At 45.2% G+C, this 18,219-nt stretch overlaps 1 protein-coding gene across 1 annotated transcript in view; it reads left to right on the top strand.

Moving 5' to 3' along the window:
- PRDM6 (PR/SET domain 6) overlaps positions 1–18,219 on the top strand; it is a 122,190-nt gene that overhangs the window by 74,705 nt on the left and 29,266 nt on the right. Inside the window, exon 5 of the mRNA XM_059175742.1 lies at positions 10,481–10,823. Within this exon, the coding sequence (XP_059031725.1) occupies positions 10,481–10,823 (343 nt within the window). The remainder of the gene's footprint in view (positions 1–10,480; positions 10,824–18,219) is intronic.

Here is an 18,219-nt window from a genome sequence, read left to right as displayed (position 1 = left end):
TATGTAACAGAAAAAGATGGAGAGAGAACAGCTCTCTTAAACAAACTTCATTTTGAAAAAGAAGTGCTATTTTTCCTTTCCCACTGACTTTCTCCCTCACAGACACACAGACACACACACACACACACACACACACAAAATCTAAAAAACGAAAAAAGTGTTCATGCTATTCCTGAGGAAAATGCGACAATTAGAGACATTTCTTTCCCACGTTGTCCTTATGTTCTTTGCGAAAACACAGAACCCTCAAAAAGCGTGTTCCTGTCAGCTTTCCCTTTCTCCTTTACCCTAACCCCAAACCAATCTCAAATCAAAGAAAGGAATCTTCCGACATTCAGTACCTTCCTCTTGCTTCTCAAGTTTCTACCAGAAAGTTTTTTTCTGCAGTCATGCTCTGGGGGAGTGTCTGAGGGAGTGCCTGTTTCCATGGAGGCAGATCTCAGTGTTGGACATGCGTGTGTGCCGGGTGTTAAATGCAGCTATGCACACGTGACCAGCACATGCCATCTCCCCACGTCTCCAGGCCCTTGCTGTCCTCACACCAGACCACGGTCCTTGTATGGAAAGACCCCAATATCCAGCCCCCTGACCTGCCAACATGGACCTATCTCCTGAATCTTGACGTACCCCCATCTTCTGGAGTATGGAATTGATCTGTAGGCATGTCCAAAATCCTATAAGGTCTTCTGTTTCCTCTAACAAAACTCACTACAGATCTGAAGACTGTATTATTATAGTCTTACAAGTTGCGTAGCAAGTCTTGCTTATTGTGGTGTGCATGTCCAGAAGTGTCTGAGAATAAGCCTATCAAAGCCTCGAGCTCAGACGGACATTGCTCGGAGCCCAAGGATGTGTTCGCTCAGTGCTCGGGTGTTTATCAGACACCTGCAGTGGACCTGTGTGTCTTTATAGGTCCTACAGATACAGCAGCCAAGAATTCCTGCCCTCATGCAGCTTACGTTCTAGTGGAGGGAGAAAGATTAATACATGACTAAAGAAGTGGGTACATATGTTGTTTGTTGGGTGGGAACGCTTTGTAGAGAGATGAAAGCAGAGAAGGGAGGAGGCATGCCAGGAGTGGGGAGTTTGGCTTTTCAGAGTGATCAGGGTAGGCCCCACTGGGAAGGTGGTCTTGGGGTTGAGATCTGAAGAGGGGAAGGGTCAGCCACATGTTGTTTGGAAGAAGGGTGTTCCCAGTGGTGAGGTGAAAAGGGTAGAGGCCTCACGATGGGGATGTCCCTGGCCTGTTGGAACAGTGTTCCCAGAGTCAGCAAGGGTGTTTTGGAGCGAATGAGGTGAGAAGGTCACTTCATTATCAGGTGGGGCATGAACAAGGACCCCCTGGCAGAAGCCTGGCTTTTCCTCAGTATGGACCATGCGAAGGGCGTTTACAGTGGAGTCTAAGTTTTGAGCAGAAGAGTGCTGTGTTCCAGCTGCCATTGTTAAGAGGATGACTCTGGCCACTGATTGGGGACCAGACAGCAAGACTTGGGGGTGGAGCAAGGAATCCAGTTCCAGGCTCTTGCAGGAATCCAGGGGGAGAGATGATGGTGGTGGTTTGGGCCAGTGTAGACATGGTGGAGGCGGTAAGAAGTGGTTGGATTCTGGATGCACTTTGAAAGTAAAGCCAACAGCATTTGCTGGCACCTTAGGTGCTGAATGAGAGAGAAAGTCAAGGGCTTTGGTCTGAGGAACCGGAAGGATGGAATGAATGGCCGCTTACTGAGTTATGAGGGAGAAATGGAAACCACCATGGAAATGACTTCTTGGGGAATGCATTTCTTACCCTTGATGTGACCTCTGAGGTGGAAGTCATACATTTGCAACCTTGCTTCCACCTCATGATGCTGTTACATAGGATCGGGCTGGAGGAACTGGGGGGTCTTGTGTGCCATTCACAGCCACCTGACAGTAGATATTCAAGAACGTACCATCTGGTCCTTGGATTCGGTGCCGAAGTGCCGACAAAAGGGTATTTTCTGGAAACACCAGATGCTTTGCCTTTTAATCCTTCTCTGTCCTAGTCTCCGACTGCTTAAAGCACTCTTGAGGTTGCTGATTATTGAATTCCATTAAGTCTCCCAGGGTTTCTGTCGTATCATTTAGCACCTGAAATCCTCGGAAGAAAAACTGAAAAACCGCAGCGGCTCAAAGTACGGTGGATTCAGGAGGCAGACCAAGCGGCTCTTGTGCGTGGAGTTCTGAGCTCAAAGTGAGGGTGGAGGGAAGTTTAAAGAAAATGAAGTCATTGATGAAAATGCTCCATGGTGACAATCCCCCCTTCCCCCCGAGGGTATTACAGGAATTTTATTTCAGTTCCTGTCTCCAAGTCATATATCTGTCATGTGATTGGCCACCCAAGAAACCAGCGGAAAGCTTCATCAGATAGCGTAGGGGAGATATATGACTTTAACTCTAAGATGGATTCTCATTCCCCAGGCTTCACGGAGAGAGCCAGGACTGCTTTATAACGTGGGCTCCTTCTTCTGCACACAGAAAATACTCGGTGTGATTTAAAAGCACAAATGTGTGAAAGGGCATGGACAGATAATTTAACAGATAGCCTTCCACAGCCCTGAGTAATTTAAATCATCTCAACTGGATTAGCAATTCTAAGACAATTTTTATCCCACTGAGCTAGCCACAAAATAAATCAGATACCTTAAAAAAAAAAAAAAAAAAAAAAGAGGCTTCTGGATACCAGAGACTTAGGTGACAAAATGCCTCAGCAGAGCCTCCTTGTCGGGCCACGGACACGCACCAATTAATAAGCGCCTCCTGGAGCAGTCTGGAGACTTTTGTCGCCATTATTTGAAGGGATGAAACATCTCGGCCCTGTAGTTTCCTTTGTTAACAAAATGGTTACGTGGCCCAAGACGCTCAAGGGAAACGTGATTTTACTTAGCGAATAATACTTCCTGAGCATTTTCACGTCTTAAAAGATCATTTTCCTCCCCTGGTCCTTTTAACGATGCAAGTACACATTTCCTCCTGAGTGGGTGCGGTGGGCTGAGGCTTGAGAGACCGTCCCCTCCGGGGGCTCCCGTGAAATGGTGGGCGCCCTCAAGGTGGGCACCCTCAAGACAAGCCCCTGAAAGCTGCGGGGCCCCAAAGAGAAGGCAGCGTTTCACACAGACCTTGGGGCTCTGGAAGCAATTCCTCTGTTATTTTCTTTTTTTTAAAAAACTAGGGTTGTAAATGTAACAGAGCTCCAAGGAGAGAGCCGCTCCATCCACCGTGGGCCTTTCCGAAGAGCCCGAAGGAAAGCCGGTGTCAACAGATTGCCTCCGTGAGGAGGAACGAGGCTCCCCAGAGCTTCCGGTGGGGGATTCGCTCCCACCGAGTGTCAAGACCATAGTGTGTTCATATTCATCTCAGAGGAAATTAAAAAAAAAAAAACCGGAATCAATGTTCAACAAGTCTCCCTGCTGCTCTTTCTGCCTTGGCCTTGTGACACCAAGGTAGAGGGATGTGGACCTCTTCGTCCCTGCCGCATTTCCCACGCTGACATCAGCGCTGCCTCTTTCTCTCGATTGTACAGAGCAGGAAACAAAAAGGGGTTCCTCTGCGTAGGGCCCCTCACCCCTGCTGTCTGGCCGACAGGGAGGAGCTAGGCCCAGGCTCAGGTCTTCCGTCTGGGAAGTTGGAGAAGCTTGCAGTATTGTTGGGTCGAGCCCTGGGATGAGGAACACGGGGATGGCAGGCCCAGGTCCTGTCCTCAAGGCTAGAAGAAGGCACGTGAGCACACAGAAACACAGCAGACACCGTGCAGGAACCTGGTGACGCGGCCGTGGGCATGAAGCCAAGCTGAGGGGGATTGAGCCGAGCGCTAGTCTAGCTGGGAGGCGTCTAGGTTCTAGGCCCCTTGTGTAGCATGCGAAGTTGGGTTTACCCTTCTTCTATAAGTCCAAGGACTGGAAGTTACTGTTCCATCTCTGACTGAGGACCCGAAGAAGACTTCCCACCGTCCAGGAAGCCAAGGAGCTGTCATCTCAGGCCGCTGGGAAAAACCGAGTGCTGCTCTCTAAAAACCAGCCCTGGCACTTGGGGTGTTATGGGGCTGGACTTTGTACTACCTGCCGGCTATAGAAACCTTGGGCCAACAAACAAACAAAGATCGGTCCAGAGCCGCAGAAACCTGTAGGGTGCTAGAAGAAGCAGAGAGAAGCCACCCCGTAGGGATGCCTCTGTATCTGCAGGGACTCCCAGCAGAAGACGCACCCCTGGAAAAGCACCCACAGCAAGAAATGACCAAAAAAACGCAAGCAAATCCACTGTCCTTAAGGATGTGATCTCTCTGGGTGTTTGGGAATGCTGAGGTGTGCTACCTAGATTGCAACCTTGTTATTAGCTCGAGGCACTCATTCCCCCAGTTTGTGGGAGAATAAGGCGCTGTCAGCTTGCAGATGAGTTTGTCTCCAGGAATTACCTTCTGCCTAAGAGAGCATCTCTGCCCTCAGCTGTGCTCCCCTTCCATGTGGTCCATGTCAGTGGCCGGTTGATGTGGGGCTACTAAGGACTGCTTCATCTGTCCCAGAGCAGGAGAACTGTGAAGTACCTCCCTAGCTCCGGAGCTGTCCATCTCCTCCATGGACATGGTCCTCCTGCCCTCAGAACCGCAAATCTCCATTTCAGAGTCTTTTCCCCAGGGACCTGACTTAGGTATTCCCAGATTTGCATTTCCAATCCAGATCTCTCTACTGAGCCCCATATTCCTGTCCACTTATCTACTCCACCTCTGCCTTTGGTATCTCACCAGAGTGTCCAACTCCGCATGTACAGCCAAAACCATTCTGCTTCTCCCCCAGTTCAGTAGCTCACCCCCATTCATCCAGTTCTTTCCAGAAACCCCAACACCTCACTCTCACTCACCTTTCTCTCCAATCAGCTACAAAACCCTGTTGATTAGGTATTCATACGTGCGCTTCTTTTCATCTCTTCTGCTACCCCTCGGTCAATGAGAGCATCAGCTTTGGCACGGACCAGTGCAGTAGTCTCCAGCACGTCACATTTTCCTCGGCGGCATCACAACGGCCCAAGTGAAGTCTCATTGGTTTTCTTATTTTATTGTTTCAGTTCATTTGTGTGTTTTGTTGCTAGGGCATTTGGTTCCATAGATAAAAATCCAGGAGGTTCTATGGACATATAAATCCCCTTAGAAGTCAGTTGATAGATCACCAGATCTTCTTCCAGACATTTGTGTGTGTGTGTGTGTGTCTACTCTATTAGATCATATTCTTCCTCACTTTCTCTGGCTCTCACTCTTCTCCTTGCCCTTTTCTGCAGATAGTAACATACTATATACATTGTTCTGTACCTCACTTTTTCATGTAACGGTGTAGAATGGTGATACATTTAGAATATAAATCTCATCATCTCATACCCTAATTTAAAACCCTTTCTTGGCTTGCCATTACTCTTACAATGAATCCCCAGTTCTTCAGTACAGTAGCCCATGGGCCATATAGAGTCTCCAGAAAGTATTTTGTGTGGCTCCCATCGTGCTTGACAGAATGAGAATTTGAGTGTTGTTGGACTGGCCATGCCCCATTCAGTTTGTTACAGATCCTACATCCTCTCTTGAGCTCCTTCCCTGCTCAGCAGCCACACAGACACTATGGCCGAGCTGCTCACATTTCATCTTCTTGCATTGTCTTTTTTCCTCCTTCCCACCTGATACCTGCACACCCTATCGGACTCACATTCAAGATCACTGCCTTACGGAAGCTGCCCCTCACACCCCAGCTGTAGCCACAGAAGTGATAACGCTTTCTAGGAACCTCTTCGTATCTCTCGTAACATGCATCACGCTTGTAGCAACACACTGCATTGTTCCCATTTTGTTCTTTCTGAACCTGGGAGATGCCTTGCAATGAGTGGTAATTGTTCACAGAGCAACGTGCAATTGATGGCATTTTAGATTTGATGAAACAGAGTAAGTACTTATTTGTAAAGACTTTGTTTGGTATCTGTCTCTCTCACTGGAGTGAAGTGGCCTGAGGCCAGGGGCTGGGGCTTCCTTATTGCTGGAACCCCGCAGCACCAGGGGTGTCAGGCACCGAGCGGACGCTCACTAGGTATTTGTGGGCTGAATGAATGTTGACGAAGGTTTGTTTTAGGGATTCTGCATATGCCATTCCCAGTCTTTTCATTAGCCTGGGTTGGAGGAGTTCATGTGGTTCCTTGACACTAGATCCTTTCAGACTTGGAGAGTTTGCTCTCTACTTTTTCATCTTTGTCTGGTAGGCGGAAGAGACTGTACTAGCCGGGTGTGTCTGTGTAGAAAGTACTTCATTGTCAGGTCACTTTGGTTAGTCATCTCTGGGCATCTTGTATTTGTCTGAATGGGCTGTCCCCTCTCTGATAAGGTTCTGTGTCTTTGAATTGTTGTAGGCAGCGGCGAGGCTGCCTTTCAGGAAGAACAGCTTTCAGTGTCCTTTAAGTCCTGCTTTAAAAAAGCTATACTTCGGGACAGCTGGGGCGTCTGGATGGATCAATCAGTTAAGCATCTGCCTTCGGCTCAGATCATGATGCCAGGGTCCTGGGATCGAGTCCCAAATTGGGCTCACTGCTCAGTGGGGACCCTGCTTCTCCCTCTCTGCCTGCTGCTTCCCCTGCTTGTGTTCTCTCTCCCTCTCTGTCAAATACATAAATAAAATCTTTTTAAAAATAAATAAAAAATGAAAAGTTATCCTCCCTCGATTTCTAGGGTCTTATGGAAATGTGTAGAAGCTCTGCAGGACAGTTTAGAGCTCAGATGCATTGCTTTTGTTCCCGTCCTTACTTTTTCTTCTCTCTGCATTACATGCTCATTTCATTCAGCAGGATTGGATTGAGTCATACTTAGAGTAGAGGAGTGTATACCAAAAGGGAAATAGTGTCTCATTGTTGCTGCTTACAGTTTAAAAGTGTATGACCTCTGCTCTCAGGCATCATAGAGAAGGCAATAAGGAGACAGAGCATAATTTAATTCCAGCCATCTGCACCGTTATTGCCTGATACTACTACTACCTCGGATCCCATATATCCCAGATTATTATACAAACTGGTGTAAATTCTTCTTTATTACCATGTTGACATTGGTCATTAAAGTTAAATTCATTTGCCCACCAATTCTCATGCTTCATATAAAGGAGATGTGACCTTAACCATTTTTGGGAAAATTAATTTATTAGGTTATTTTTCAGGAGAGGTGAGAAGTCAGAATTTACAATCTGTACGTAAAGTCGCCTTTGCTTTAATTTCCCCCAAAGGCATTATATTCCTCTTCCCACGGTGAAGCTTCAGGCTGGTGACCCTGCTCTCATGCGTGCTAGTGGTATCCTTATTCGACGATCTTTCCACCGTGCCTTCCTGTTGGTCTGGCGCTTACCACCCTGCAAGAGCTTCGAGTTGCCTGAAAATGTGTGGGTTCCCCGGTAATTTGTCGCTTCTGAATTAGTTATAAACAGGTGACACAAAACGGGTTCTGCCCTGATCTGACAATGCTGCTGTTACTTTTTGCTAGAAAACGACTAGCCCCTGTGTCAAATATCTCTCTTTACCTTTCAGTGCCGATTTTTAGAGTAGTAGTCTGTGTGCAGTGATTTTTTATTTTTGGAAGCCTGAAATGTGTGGACAGATTTCATATTGATTATACACTTTTGCCTCAGAGGTCAAAATTACATGTAAATATTTACCTATAAGATAAAGACGGACACACATGAATGTGTACATGGGTGTGTAAAGGTGTATATATAGCATGTATGTATATGACATACATGTTTATAGGATATAGTTACACACACACACACACACACACACAAACAGAAAACACTGTACTGGCCATAAAATGTTCCTTTTATTTTTGAAAAACAGCTGGTGAGCAGTGACAAAATACAAGTGTGGCCAGAAAAAAAAATGCCTTGTAAGTTAGAAGGCTAAAGCTTCCAGCTCAGCTGTCTTTAACTGCCTGTGTGACCCTGGGCAGGTGCCAGTATTGGACCTTCTGGGGCTTCAGCTTTTTTGATTCATAAGAAGAGAGGGTTGGTTTAGATCCGTGATTCTCAAACCTGATGGTCCATGAGAAGCACTTGGGGGAGTTTCTAAAAGTTCAGATGTCCAGGTCCTATCAAAAGAGCCCAATTTATTTATTTATTTATTTATTTGTTTGTTTATTTATTTTTACAGAGGGAGAGAGACAGCAAGAGAAGGAATACAAGAAGGGGGAGTGGGAGAGGGAGAAGCAGACTCCTTGCTGAGCAGGGAGCCTGATGCAGGGCTCCATCCCAGCACTCTGGGATCATGACCTGAGCCAAAGGCAGACGTCTAACAACTGAGACACCCAGGCATTCCTGATTTAATTTTTTAAGAGCCTCTCCTATGAGTATAAATGTGCATTCTGCTGCACAGACCCTAGGGTCTCCCCAGGTCTGTCAGTCTCTTGCTTTCTTTTCCCTTCCCAAGGCAGGATGGGCCATGCTGCCAGGGCCCCATAAACAGAGCTGTTCCTTTTGGTGGATTTGAATCATAGCTGTATCATTGTATCATTGTATCATAGCTGATAGAGCTTCATAGCAGTATCAAAATTCTACAGAACATTCTCTGGGTTGGAGAGTCCTTAATGGCAACAAAGTATCTACTCGCACTCCACTGAGAATGGCACCTCCCTGTCCACCCAAACATGGAGCCTCCTGATGGTCACTGCCCACCACCATTCACTCTTTGCTGTTGAACTGCTTGAGTTTGCGTGCTACATAGGCATCTTCGTGATGTTCTATGGCAGGGAAGGACAGAAGCCCCCAGGTCATCTCTGTTCTTCCATGTGGCCTTGAACCAGTGGTCCAGAGCCATGGTTTCCTTCCCACCCCCTGTCTTTTTGCCCTTCAACTTCTTCCAGTTTTTTTGGTCTCTGATTTTCTTCTCTTGCCCACCCTGTAACCTTTCATCTCTTTGACCCCTGAAATAACCAATAAATGCATGTTATCGATGCAGGAGTTACTTAAAACAAGAACGGTAGTTTCAAAGTGTGTTAGGTTCTGATCCCTTCTGCCCATGTGAGTTGACCAGCAAGTGCATGAGCCAGATTATTAGCATCATAACAACTTAAAAAAAGAAACCGATTTCACCTCTCTTAGTTTCCCTTCCTCAGAAGTGTTTCTTCTAGTTCTTTCCCCATCATTGCAGTCCACACCCATCTTCCCTCCTTCCAGTCTCTTCTCTACAGTGGTGGGAATGGTGGCTACCGTCGATGGGGGGCCTCATGAGGGACGCTTTCATTGTCTCATTTACATGTCCTAACAGGAGGTTTCAGGATGAACCCCGTGCTCCTTAGGGCGCCACATCAGTGGAGTGGCAACCGTGGCATTTTCTAAATACTGTCTATGCATTGACTTAATCTTCAGGGTGACCCATTTTACGTTTCACCCAGGACAAAATTGGGGATTTCGACTTTCAGACTTGCCAGCCATCCCAAGACTGATATAGGTAGTGGAGTTAAGATAGAGGACATCTCAACCACTTCGCCATGCTCCTGTTACTTCTAGGATTCTTACTCCCACTGGCCTCTTTTTACAGATGGGGAAACTGAAGCACAGGGAGTTTTGTGGGTTTTTTAAAATAACTTACCTAAGAACACCAAGCTAACAGAGGGCAGAGTCAAGATTTGACCCCTGGTCTTTCTGATTCCAAAACCCGAGTTGCCGGCACCCTACTCTGTTGCCCCACCCCTACTCTTACCTTAGTTGCTTAAATCACACCTGACTCAAACCCACCCTGAACACTTTTCTTGCACTCTCTGTACAGACACACTCTGTGTCTGTTTCCTAGGTCTGATGTCTTTTATTTATTTGGACTTTAAGGAGCCTCTGAGATTTACCTCCTCTTATATCCCTTATTCCCACGGTGTTGAGAACCCATTCCTGCTTGGTCAGCCCATCTCCATCACCACCCCACCAAGGTGCCAGACTTCTGTCTCCAGGTGTCTTTCACATTGCTCCCTTCATCTTTCAGCCTGTGCTTCTGGAATGTTCTGTGCTGGCAAGGTCCAGTGGAAGGCCTGAAATCCCGAGGGCCTGGATCTCTACCTTCTCAGCATTGCTCACGTTTGCCCTCTGTGGGCAGCCACCCTTTCTCTCCCCCTCCTTTGCTGTTTTTTCCTTCTGAACACCCTCTAAACCTCAGAGTCAGTGTGGAGTCTCTCATTCTGAAGACTTTATGCCTCAACCCATAAGTGAACTCTGTGAGGCAAAGACAGCGTGCCAACAATCCTGAACGTATAGTATTTGCTAAATAAGTAGGCATTGAGGGAGCTAGGAATTTGCAAAAAGCCTGCTTCCCCCACCCCCCGAGGCAAAGAGTCTAACTGTATTACTTTGGAGTTCAGAAAAAATTTTAAAATCTTGATCTGTAGGATTTTTTTTTTTTTTTTAAAGTGTGTGTTACTGTGTTTATTTTCAAGGCCGGCAAAACTGATCTTGTCACCCTCTTGCTGTTCTCCCAGTAAACGTGCCCTCGACGGTCATGGAGGCCATGTGCAGACAGGACGTCCTGCAGCCGTTCAGCAAGAGCGGCAAGCTGCCCCCCGCCACCCAGCAGCGCTCTGTGGTCTTCCCGCAGACTCCCTGCACCAGGAACTTCTCTCTCCTGGACAAGTCCGGGCCCATGGAATCAGGATTTAACCAGATCAACGTGAAAAACCAGCGAGTGCTCGCAAGCCCAACTTCCACCAGCCAGCTCCACTCGGAGTTCAGCGACTGGCATCTCTGGAAATGCGGCCAGTGCTTTAAGACTTTCACGCAACGGATCCTCCTACAGATGCACGTGTGCACACAGAACCCCGACAGGTAACCCCGAGTCTCGCTGCTCCCCACGCAGGGCGACCGCATGGCTTGTCTTCTGCCCGCCGGGCATCCAGGCGCCTCCTCTGGCCGCACTGTGCCTGCGTGGGGGCTATGGAGGGGCGGGGTGGGGGAGAACCCTGTGATGGGAGGTGTGTGCGTTCTGGAAGGGCACAGATAAATGGTGGGGCCCCTGCTGGACTTTATGGTCGAGATGGGCTGTGGGTTATGGGGAGGACTCTGCTCTTGGTGTCCACGCTGTTCTGCCCACATCCAACAGGGAGCAAAGTAGACGGCGCACGCCTGAATATCATAGCTGGAAAAATGAGGTCAAGCTCATCAGAATCCTCTCTGTCTTCCTAAGATAATATAGTTGGCTGCTCTGCTTGCTGTCACAGGCATTTCAGGGTTCACCTCCAGTGTGCCGTGGGTATGAACTTAATTAAGTACTAAGAGGTAATGAATTGGAATTTTTTGCTTAGTACTATTTTTCTTCAGAGCATGCAAAGCCATAAATCCTGCAAAGCTGTCAAAAGGAAATACCTACTCGGCCAGTGATGTGGAGGAAAACAGATGCCACTTATTCAATAAACTAATATCCACACAGAAGAAAAATGTTGACTAGATACCTCAGAGTCAAAGTTGGTTTGAAAGTTTGTCAATAAAGAATTTTATGGCCATGAACTGAGGATGAAATTTAGCTGAACAAGTGAATTAAAATTTCAGGTGCTCTGACGAGTGGCACAGTAGATATAATGGAACTATTATTTATGAATCAGAACTGGTTTATTCGACAGTCTGGATAGCTAGGAGCGCAAAAGACAAAAATCAAAATAATTCCATAAGAAAGGAGTGTGTTTTCTTTCTCTCTCCTTCATGTCCTGTGAAAAATTTGATTAAACCCCAAGTATCCAAGAATAGCCTTGAAAACGCACTTTGCATGGAAACGCCGGATAGAATTTTTTGGAAGGAGGATGGGAGACTCGGAAGCAGGTCTTCTGAATTATTTTCTTAATTTGGCCACTGATTCGCTGAAGTCACTCATACTCTCTGCTTTGTTTCCTACACCGGGCTGTCCCCTCCCAGCCATGCAGAAAACTCATCAGGGACACAGAGAGTGGAGGGGTTGCAGAGAGGGGATGGATCTCTTCTAAAATAATAGAGTCCCTTTTAGTGTACATAAGCACATACATTTATACGTGTGTATGTTTTAATTTGTGCCATTCTAGAAACCACTTGCTTAAGCATCAGAGCATTGCTGTAATTAATGTTGAAATGGTTGCATGATGGGTGTTAAGGCAGCTGGGTCGTTTTTTGTTTTTTTTTTTTTCTAGGATTTTTATTTATTTGACTGAGAGAGAATTCACAAGCAGGGGGAGCGGCAGGCAGAGGGAGAGGGAGAAGCAGTCTCCCCAGCTCCCCACTGAGCAGAGAGCCAGATCTGGGACTCAATCCCCGGACCCTGAGATTGTGACCTGAGCTGAGGGCAGACGCTTAATCGACTGAGCCATCCAGGTGCCCCAAGCAGCTGGGTCTTTATAATCTTTTACTTCTGACAGGAGAGGCCCTAGTAAAAATATCACCAGGTCTGAACATCTTAGTACTTTTTGGCTTTACAGGAGTTAGGAAAGTTTTGAAAACGTTTTCCTCACTCAGAAAGTGTTTTCTTTGAAAGTTCCTCTCTCTTGCAGGTGTACATAGAGCTTTAAGATCTATCTATCTAAAGTTCGCCCTGCATTTTCATAGTTTTTTAAATATTAAAAGATGCATTAATTTGTGTGATCGTCAACATTTTAATCGAGTGCATTCAGATGTGTTTGTATCTGCTGTATGCACAGGTGCACTGATGTCATAAAAACTGAACATGCAAAGTGAAATGAAATGATGGTTGGAAGTTTCTGGATATTGGAATTCAAAGCTTAGCTTTGAGTATGATTTCATGCTGAATATCACATAAGACAATGAGAATAGGTCGCAGTAAATAGTTACTGAAACAGACTATTTTATCCAACCCCAATTACATTAGAAAACCATATGTGTATTATGGTTCAAGTCCCTAGGAAGTCTGTCCCATCAAATAATAGTATCATCATTTGCAAAGCATCTGTATAAACTGCCAGAAAAATACCTGACAGATGGAGAAAACTTACCTATACAAAATGCATTTTGTATCTCAATACACTGGTCAGTGTAGATTCTAAGCTAATTTAGAATTATTGGCAAAAGTCTGAACAGCGTGAGATTTCCATCCTGTGCGAGATCCTCGTGGGCTTATTTGACTCAGATCCCCAAGTGTGGTGTGGCCAGCCTTCCCAGATAAGGTACAGTGGTGGGCACTTGGTGCCCAGGTAGAAGGGCAGAGTGGGATCTAATTACTCAAGAGGTGGGTTTGTACTTCTCCCTTCCCTGAGCTTTGTTGCTCAACACTTGAAAGGTGGTCGCCGTCATTCATGGATCAGTTGAATTCAAGATTTATGACTTCAAGAAAATTGGGCCCTTTATAGGCAAAGTAGTAAGGTACATTGCTTCTTGTCAGGGAGATGCTTGAATTACTCCCATTGTATTCAAATTGATTATTGGAGGTAAGGGGCAAAGAGTGGGAGATACCCACTCCCTTGGATGCACTTGTTTCTCTCTAGGTATCCAATTTGTTTTTAGCGTGTAGGACTGGAAGAGCTCTTTTCTGTTCTAGACCCTAGAATGCTGTCTTGGAACTACCAAGTCTGGAAGCAAAAGACATTCTCCATAATACTTAACCACATGAGTGAATTGCTAAATAGGAGAAATATCCAGAACTAAATTGAGGCATCAGATTTCTATACGATGGTCCTGAAATTTGGAGCCTTTTCTCTTATTATCCATGGGGAGAATTACAACTGCTGAATGTACGTATTTTCTTTAGGTATTGACTTCCTAAACGAGCTGGCTTTTCATCTTTGGCAGTTTGTGCCCATTCAGCAGTGACAAAGCTTAGGACGTGCCAGTCAGAGACCGTTTCCCCTCTGTTTGAAAAACTCAAATGCTTTTATTTTGATGAGAAAATTTTGCTAGCACCAGAGGCGAAAAAGAGAGACATCGAAGACAAAGTCAGAGGGTAAACAGGTTAGAGTTTCAAACAGGTCCAAATTTGAAACAGGCCCCTGAATCTGAGGTCCAAAAGATTTTTCACTCAACGGACAGAATATTTGGCCATGAAATCCAAGACATTTGAACCTTCATCAAAGAGACTGTATTTGTGAGTTTTTCCATGTGAGAGACCATCAAAAAGTCTCTGCCTTGATATAAAAGAAAAAGATCTGGGGACACCTAGGGTTGCCAGCATTACCATTTTTCATTACTACATTATTTACACTAAATGCAGAAAGAAATTTCAGTTGACCTGGCCAGATAGGAATTAGCATTAAAGATTAAAAACATGTCCAGGAGGGTCCGGGGACCACAGAGATGTTATTTCTTGATTTTTGTCTGTTAGTATTAAACAGACCTCCAATTTTCTTCTTCCTTTTTCCCAAGTTACTGACTTTGTCTTTTCCTGAGTGAATTCAAAGGGAAGAAGCTGTTAGGTTGTAGATCCACCAAAATTTTACATAGGAACTTCATAAACACTTGGGGTTTTTGCATTAGCTTATGACCTAGCCTAGGATGGCTTAAATCCCTTTTGCTTGAACCAGGAGGTTAGAAATCCCTTTTCTCTTCTGTTTTTCTGCTGCAGAAACTTTCAACAGTCCCACTGGGGGGGCTCCAGAAAGGGGTAAGCAACGCCTTCAATCTCGGTGGATTATTTTCGGATGACCATGTCTTCTTTTTATTTTCAGCAGAAAGTGTCGTTATAATGCTTATCTTTATGTTGCATCCTTTTCTTGTCCCCTTTTTGATTTTCGTGTGGCCTCTGTTTGCCTTTTAGCCTTCTGGGTACCCCATCAGCTCCTCACATTTGTGCTGTGTTCAGTATCATCATCTGTGATTGGTTTGGTGGTACCAGAGGGCAAGACGACCCTCCAAGGTGCTGTTTGGTAGGAGGAGCCTGGAGAGAATCCAGCCCCATCCCCATAATTGTTTCTTAGCAAGGCGTCCGTGTTCCTGTGTTCCGCTGTCCTCCTCCATCCTTCCACACTCCTGCTCCCCAATCCCAACTGGGAAGCTTCTCTTCTTTCTAGGGTTCCATGTTCTCCAGGTCCTTTGGCTCCGTACTTTTGTCACTTCCCGGAAATCTTTCCTCCTTCGGTCGAGTTGCATTCTTTTCTCCCTCCTCACAGCCAGCAGGGACCTAAGAAGTGCTCCCTTTGAAGGCCTGTGAGATTTGCATGAGGGCGGACTTGACTTGGGGCAGAGACAGAAGGTGGGCCCAGCCGAACAACATTTGTCCTGGAGGCTTCTGTTGCCGTGAATGAAAAATCCAAAGATTAATATTTTAAACCAAACCACACTTAATTTTGTTAAATGTTTCATCCTTTCTGCTCTGTGTACACCAAACCAATTACAGACTCAAAGCAAATGAATTGCACATTGTCCTGGAGGGGAATCTTGGGGAGGGTTAGTGCCAGTCACAGAGAGTGCCCGGGGATGTACAAAATTGTCTCGCCACTTTCTGTCTGCTTAAAAATGGACCCACAGTGATAAATGTTCACTAGGTCAACCCAGGCTTTGTCGGTTTTGTAGTTATTATTATTCTTTTTTTATTATTGAGTATGGGACACCTTCTCGTTTTCCATGAAGCCTTGATATTTCTGTGTTGACACTAGTCACACACAAGGCTAGGTAAACTGAAAATCATCAAAATTAAGTAATTAATTTCTCATGCCATGAACTGTGGCCCTAAACCATGGAGCTCTTGGCTTCCATATTGGATAGCGTAGGCACAGAACATTTCCAGCATCGGACAACAGTGCTAGATGTCTCAAGTCATAAAAAAGCCATGAGCTTCTTCTGGCTTTAAGATGTCATCCCTGTGTGAGGAATGCTGGTTGCCTTTCTTTTGAGAATAATGAAATGTCTGTGGATGAAGACTTGGGGAGAATCCGAGTGCTGAAGGAAGGAGAATCCCATTGAGCTGTGAACCCGGAAGGAGAAAAGCCAAACACAGCCCTCCATGATGTTCATCGTCCTGAGCTCCTGATGGTAGGGAGGAAGAACTTTGGAGTTGAAATGGATTGTATCTACCGTTTTAGCAACAATTGCTGGATTGCCGTTTGGCCTTTGGAGTTGAAATGGATTGTATCTACTGTTTTAGCAACAATTGCTGGATTGCCGTTTGGCCAGACCTTGACAAATTAACGAGAATGTTAGTCATCAGAATAAAAAGCTGAGTAATGGCAATGAATTCCATGCCCTTCAGGTGTAAATTGTGAGTCTTAACCCCTGTGGCCATTTTTTCCAAAGAAGATTCCATAGTGGTGATAGTTTTTTCTGAGCCCTGCCCTCAGTTTTGGAGAATTCACTTTGTCTTGAAATTAGGCCTTTGTCTTTACGTGAAGCCCAACAATGCAGTTCCGTGTCAAAATTACTTTTAGATTGTTTCCTTTTATTCATTTTTTAGGAAATAGCAAAAATCCAGGGAAAGAAGGAATCTTGTCTAGTTGCTGGATATGGCTTCTGTAGTTTCTGAAGGCCGGGTTTCTGTAGATTTCTAGGCTGAGAGAGAGACAAGCTGTTATTACAGTGCCAGCTAGAGTATACGTTTTAGTTCTGAATGGTGTCTAAAGTCAGCTTCTGCTAAGGCAAATGTAACCATTTTGTATAAAATCTTATTCTTCAAGGTGCCGAAGGATGAAAGTATATCACTTTGTTTCTTGAGATCAGTTAAAGTAAGGTTTAGTTCTACATTTTGGTACTAGATTTTCTTGTTGCCTTGAATTCTCGGATGTTTACTAAGTAAGTTTAAATGGTTTGTATTCTAATGAGCATGAACACACACACACACACACACACACACACAACCTTAGAAGGCTCCATGTCCAGGGAGCTGTCTTGTAGACGCAGTAGAAGATGGAGGTCATAATATTGGTGCCGCGTCTCGTGGGGCCTTGTCTTGGAAAGATCCCCAGGCAGCACGTGGTTGTTGATGATCTGGAAGGAGGAGCAGAACACAATGAGATGCAGGAGAACAGCTAGCTCAGCGTATCGCTCTTAGCAGCGAGAGGCGACAGTCATCCGGAAGTTGAGTTGACTTGTCCAAGTCCCACAGCTGCCTGATGCTAGCGGCTGAAGCAGGGCTCCACTTTGTGGTCTCCCCCTTTTCTCTAGACCTTTCCATTCAGTCCCGCTTAATGCTACAAGGTTTTTATAAAGCCGTGCCTTAGGTAATTGGATACCTAGTAAGTGCCTCTTGGGCCAGGACTGGCCAAGGGGGATGGGTTAGAGTCCTCTATGCCTTCCCTTAGGATTCCCTTGATAGGAGAATCCTAGATAAGCCTCCTTGGGGTCATTTCTGCTCTTCCATGTGCAAATCTTTGCCTTGGCGACTATTAACGTAAAACGAATGGATTGACTGCTGACTATAGGAAATAAATCTCTCCAACTTCTGACAGCGGACTTAGAAAAAAAGAAGAGATTAATTGGTTTTATTTAGTGGCTTATTGTTTATTGTGATAGCTATTAAAAATAGGTAACCAGAGGCTAATCACTGTTAATGGTCCCTTTACTATTAGAAAAATCAATTGTCAGGGGATATAGCATATATTAATAAATTATTTTGTTTATAATCTTCCATAACATTTTAAAAAGTGGACTCCTGAGAGAATTCTTTTCTTGAGGCACACTCTAAGGTCAGTGGTTACTACAAAGGCCAGATCTGGCAGGGGGACCTTTCTGTGTATATGAAATTTTAATGGCGTTCAAAGCATTATTTAATAACACGCACGTGCAATTATCAAGATTGATAAACTCCTTACCAAGGACGCTTCTATATATTTTTTGAAACTTGTTTGAGAGCAGTTAAATAGATTTCTAAATGTAAGTAATTAAAATTGTATAGTATTGAGTTATTGACCAATCCTGGACTATTAATCAAGCTAAAAAATTCTACAATCAGTGCTCAGCGCGCTGAAGCCTGGTAAAATAATAGTGTTGGTGTTCAGTGAGGCAAGTAGCCACAATTAAGCACTTCACTTGACAAATGAGCGGGTCCACTTTATTTTGCACTTAATTGAATCATTGTCCAGGCTCGCTCACCATTGTCTCCTGGCCCTTCGTTTTGGTTCCTGGTCTTTGGAGCTTGCGCATTTGCGGAAGGTAGAGCAATTAAGTCAGCATCTGCCACTGGCTTTCTCCAACTCAGCCAGGAAATATCTGGGCCACCAACCAGGACTTTGCCAGCGCCTTTGCCATCCCTCGTGACCAATTCTTAATTTTCTTCACCAGAATTTTAATAAACAAATGAGAGCACTGTCTAAGAATGATGTGC

Source organism: Mustela lutreola, chromosome 5 (genome assembly GCF_030435805.1).
Source record: "Mustela lutreola isolate mMusLut2 chromosome 5, mMusLut2.pri, whole genome shotgun sequence".
NCBI classification, from domain to species: Eukaryota; Metazoa; Chordata; class Mammalia; order Carnivora; family Mustelidae; genus Mustela; species Mustela lutreola.
The sequence above is the reverse complement of the archived record's forward strand: the minus strand, read 5'-3'. Positions and strand labels throughout refer to the sequence as shown.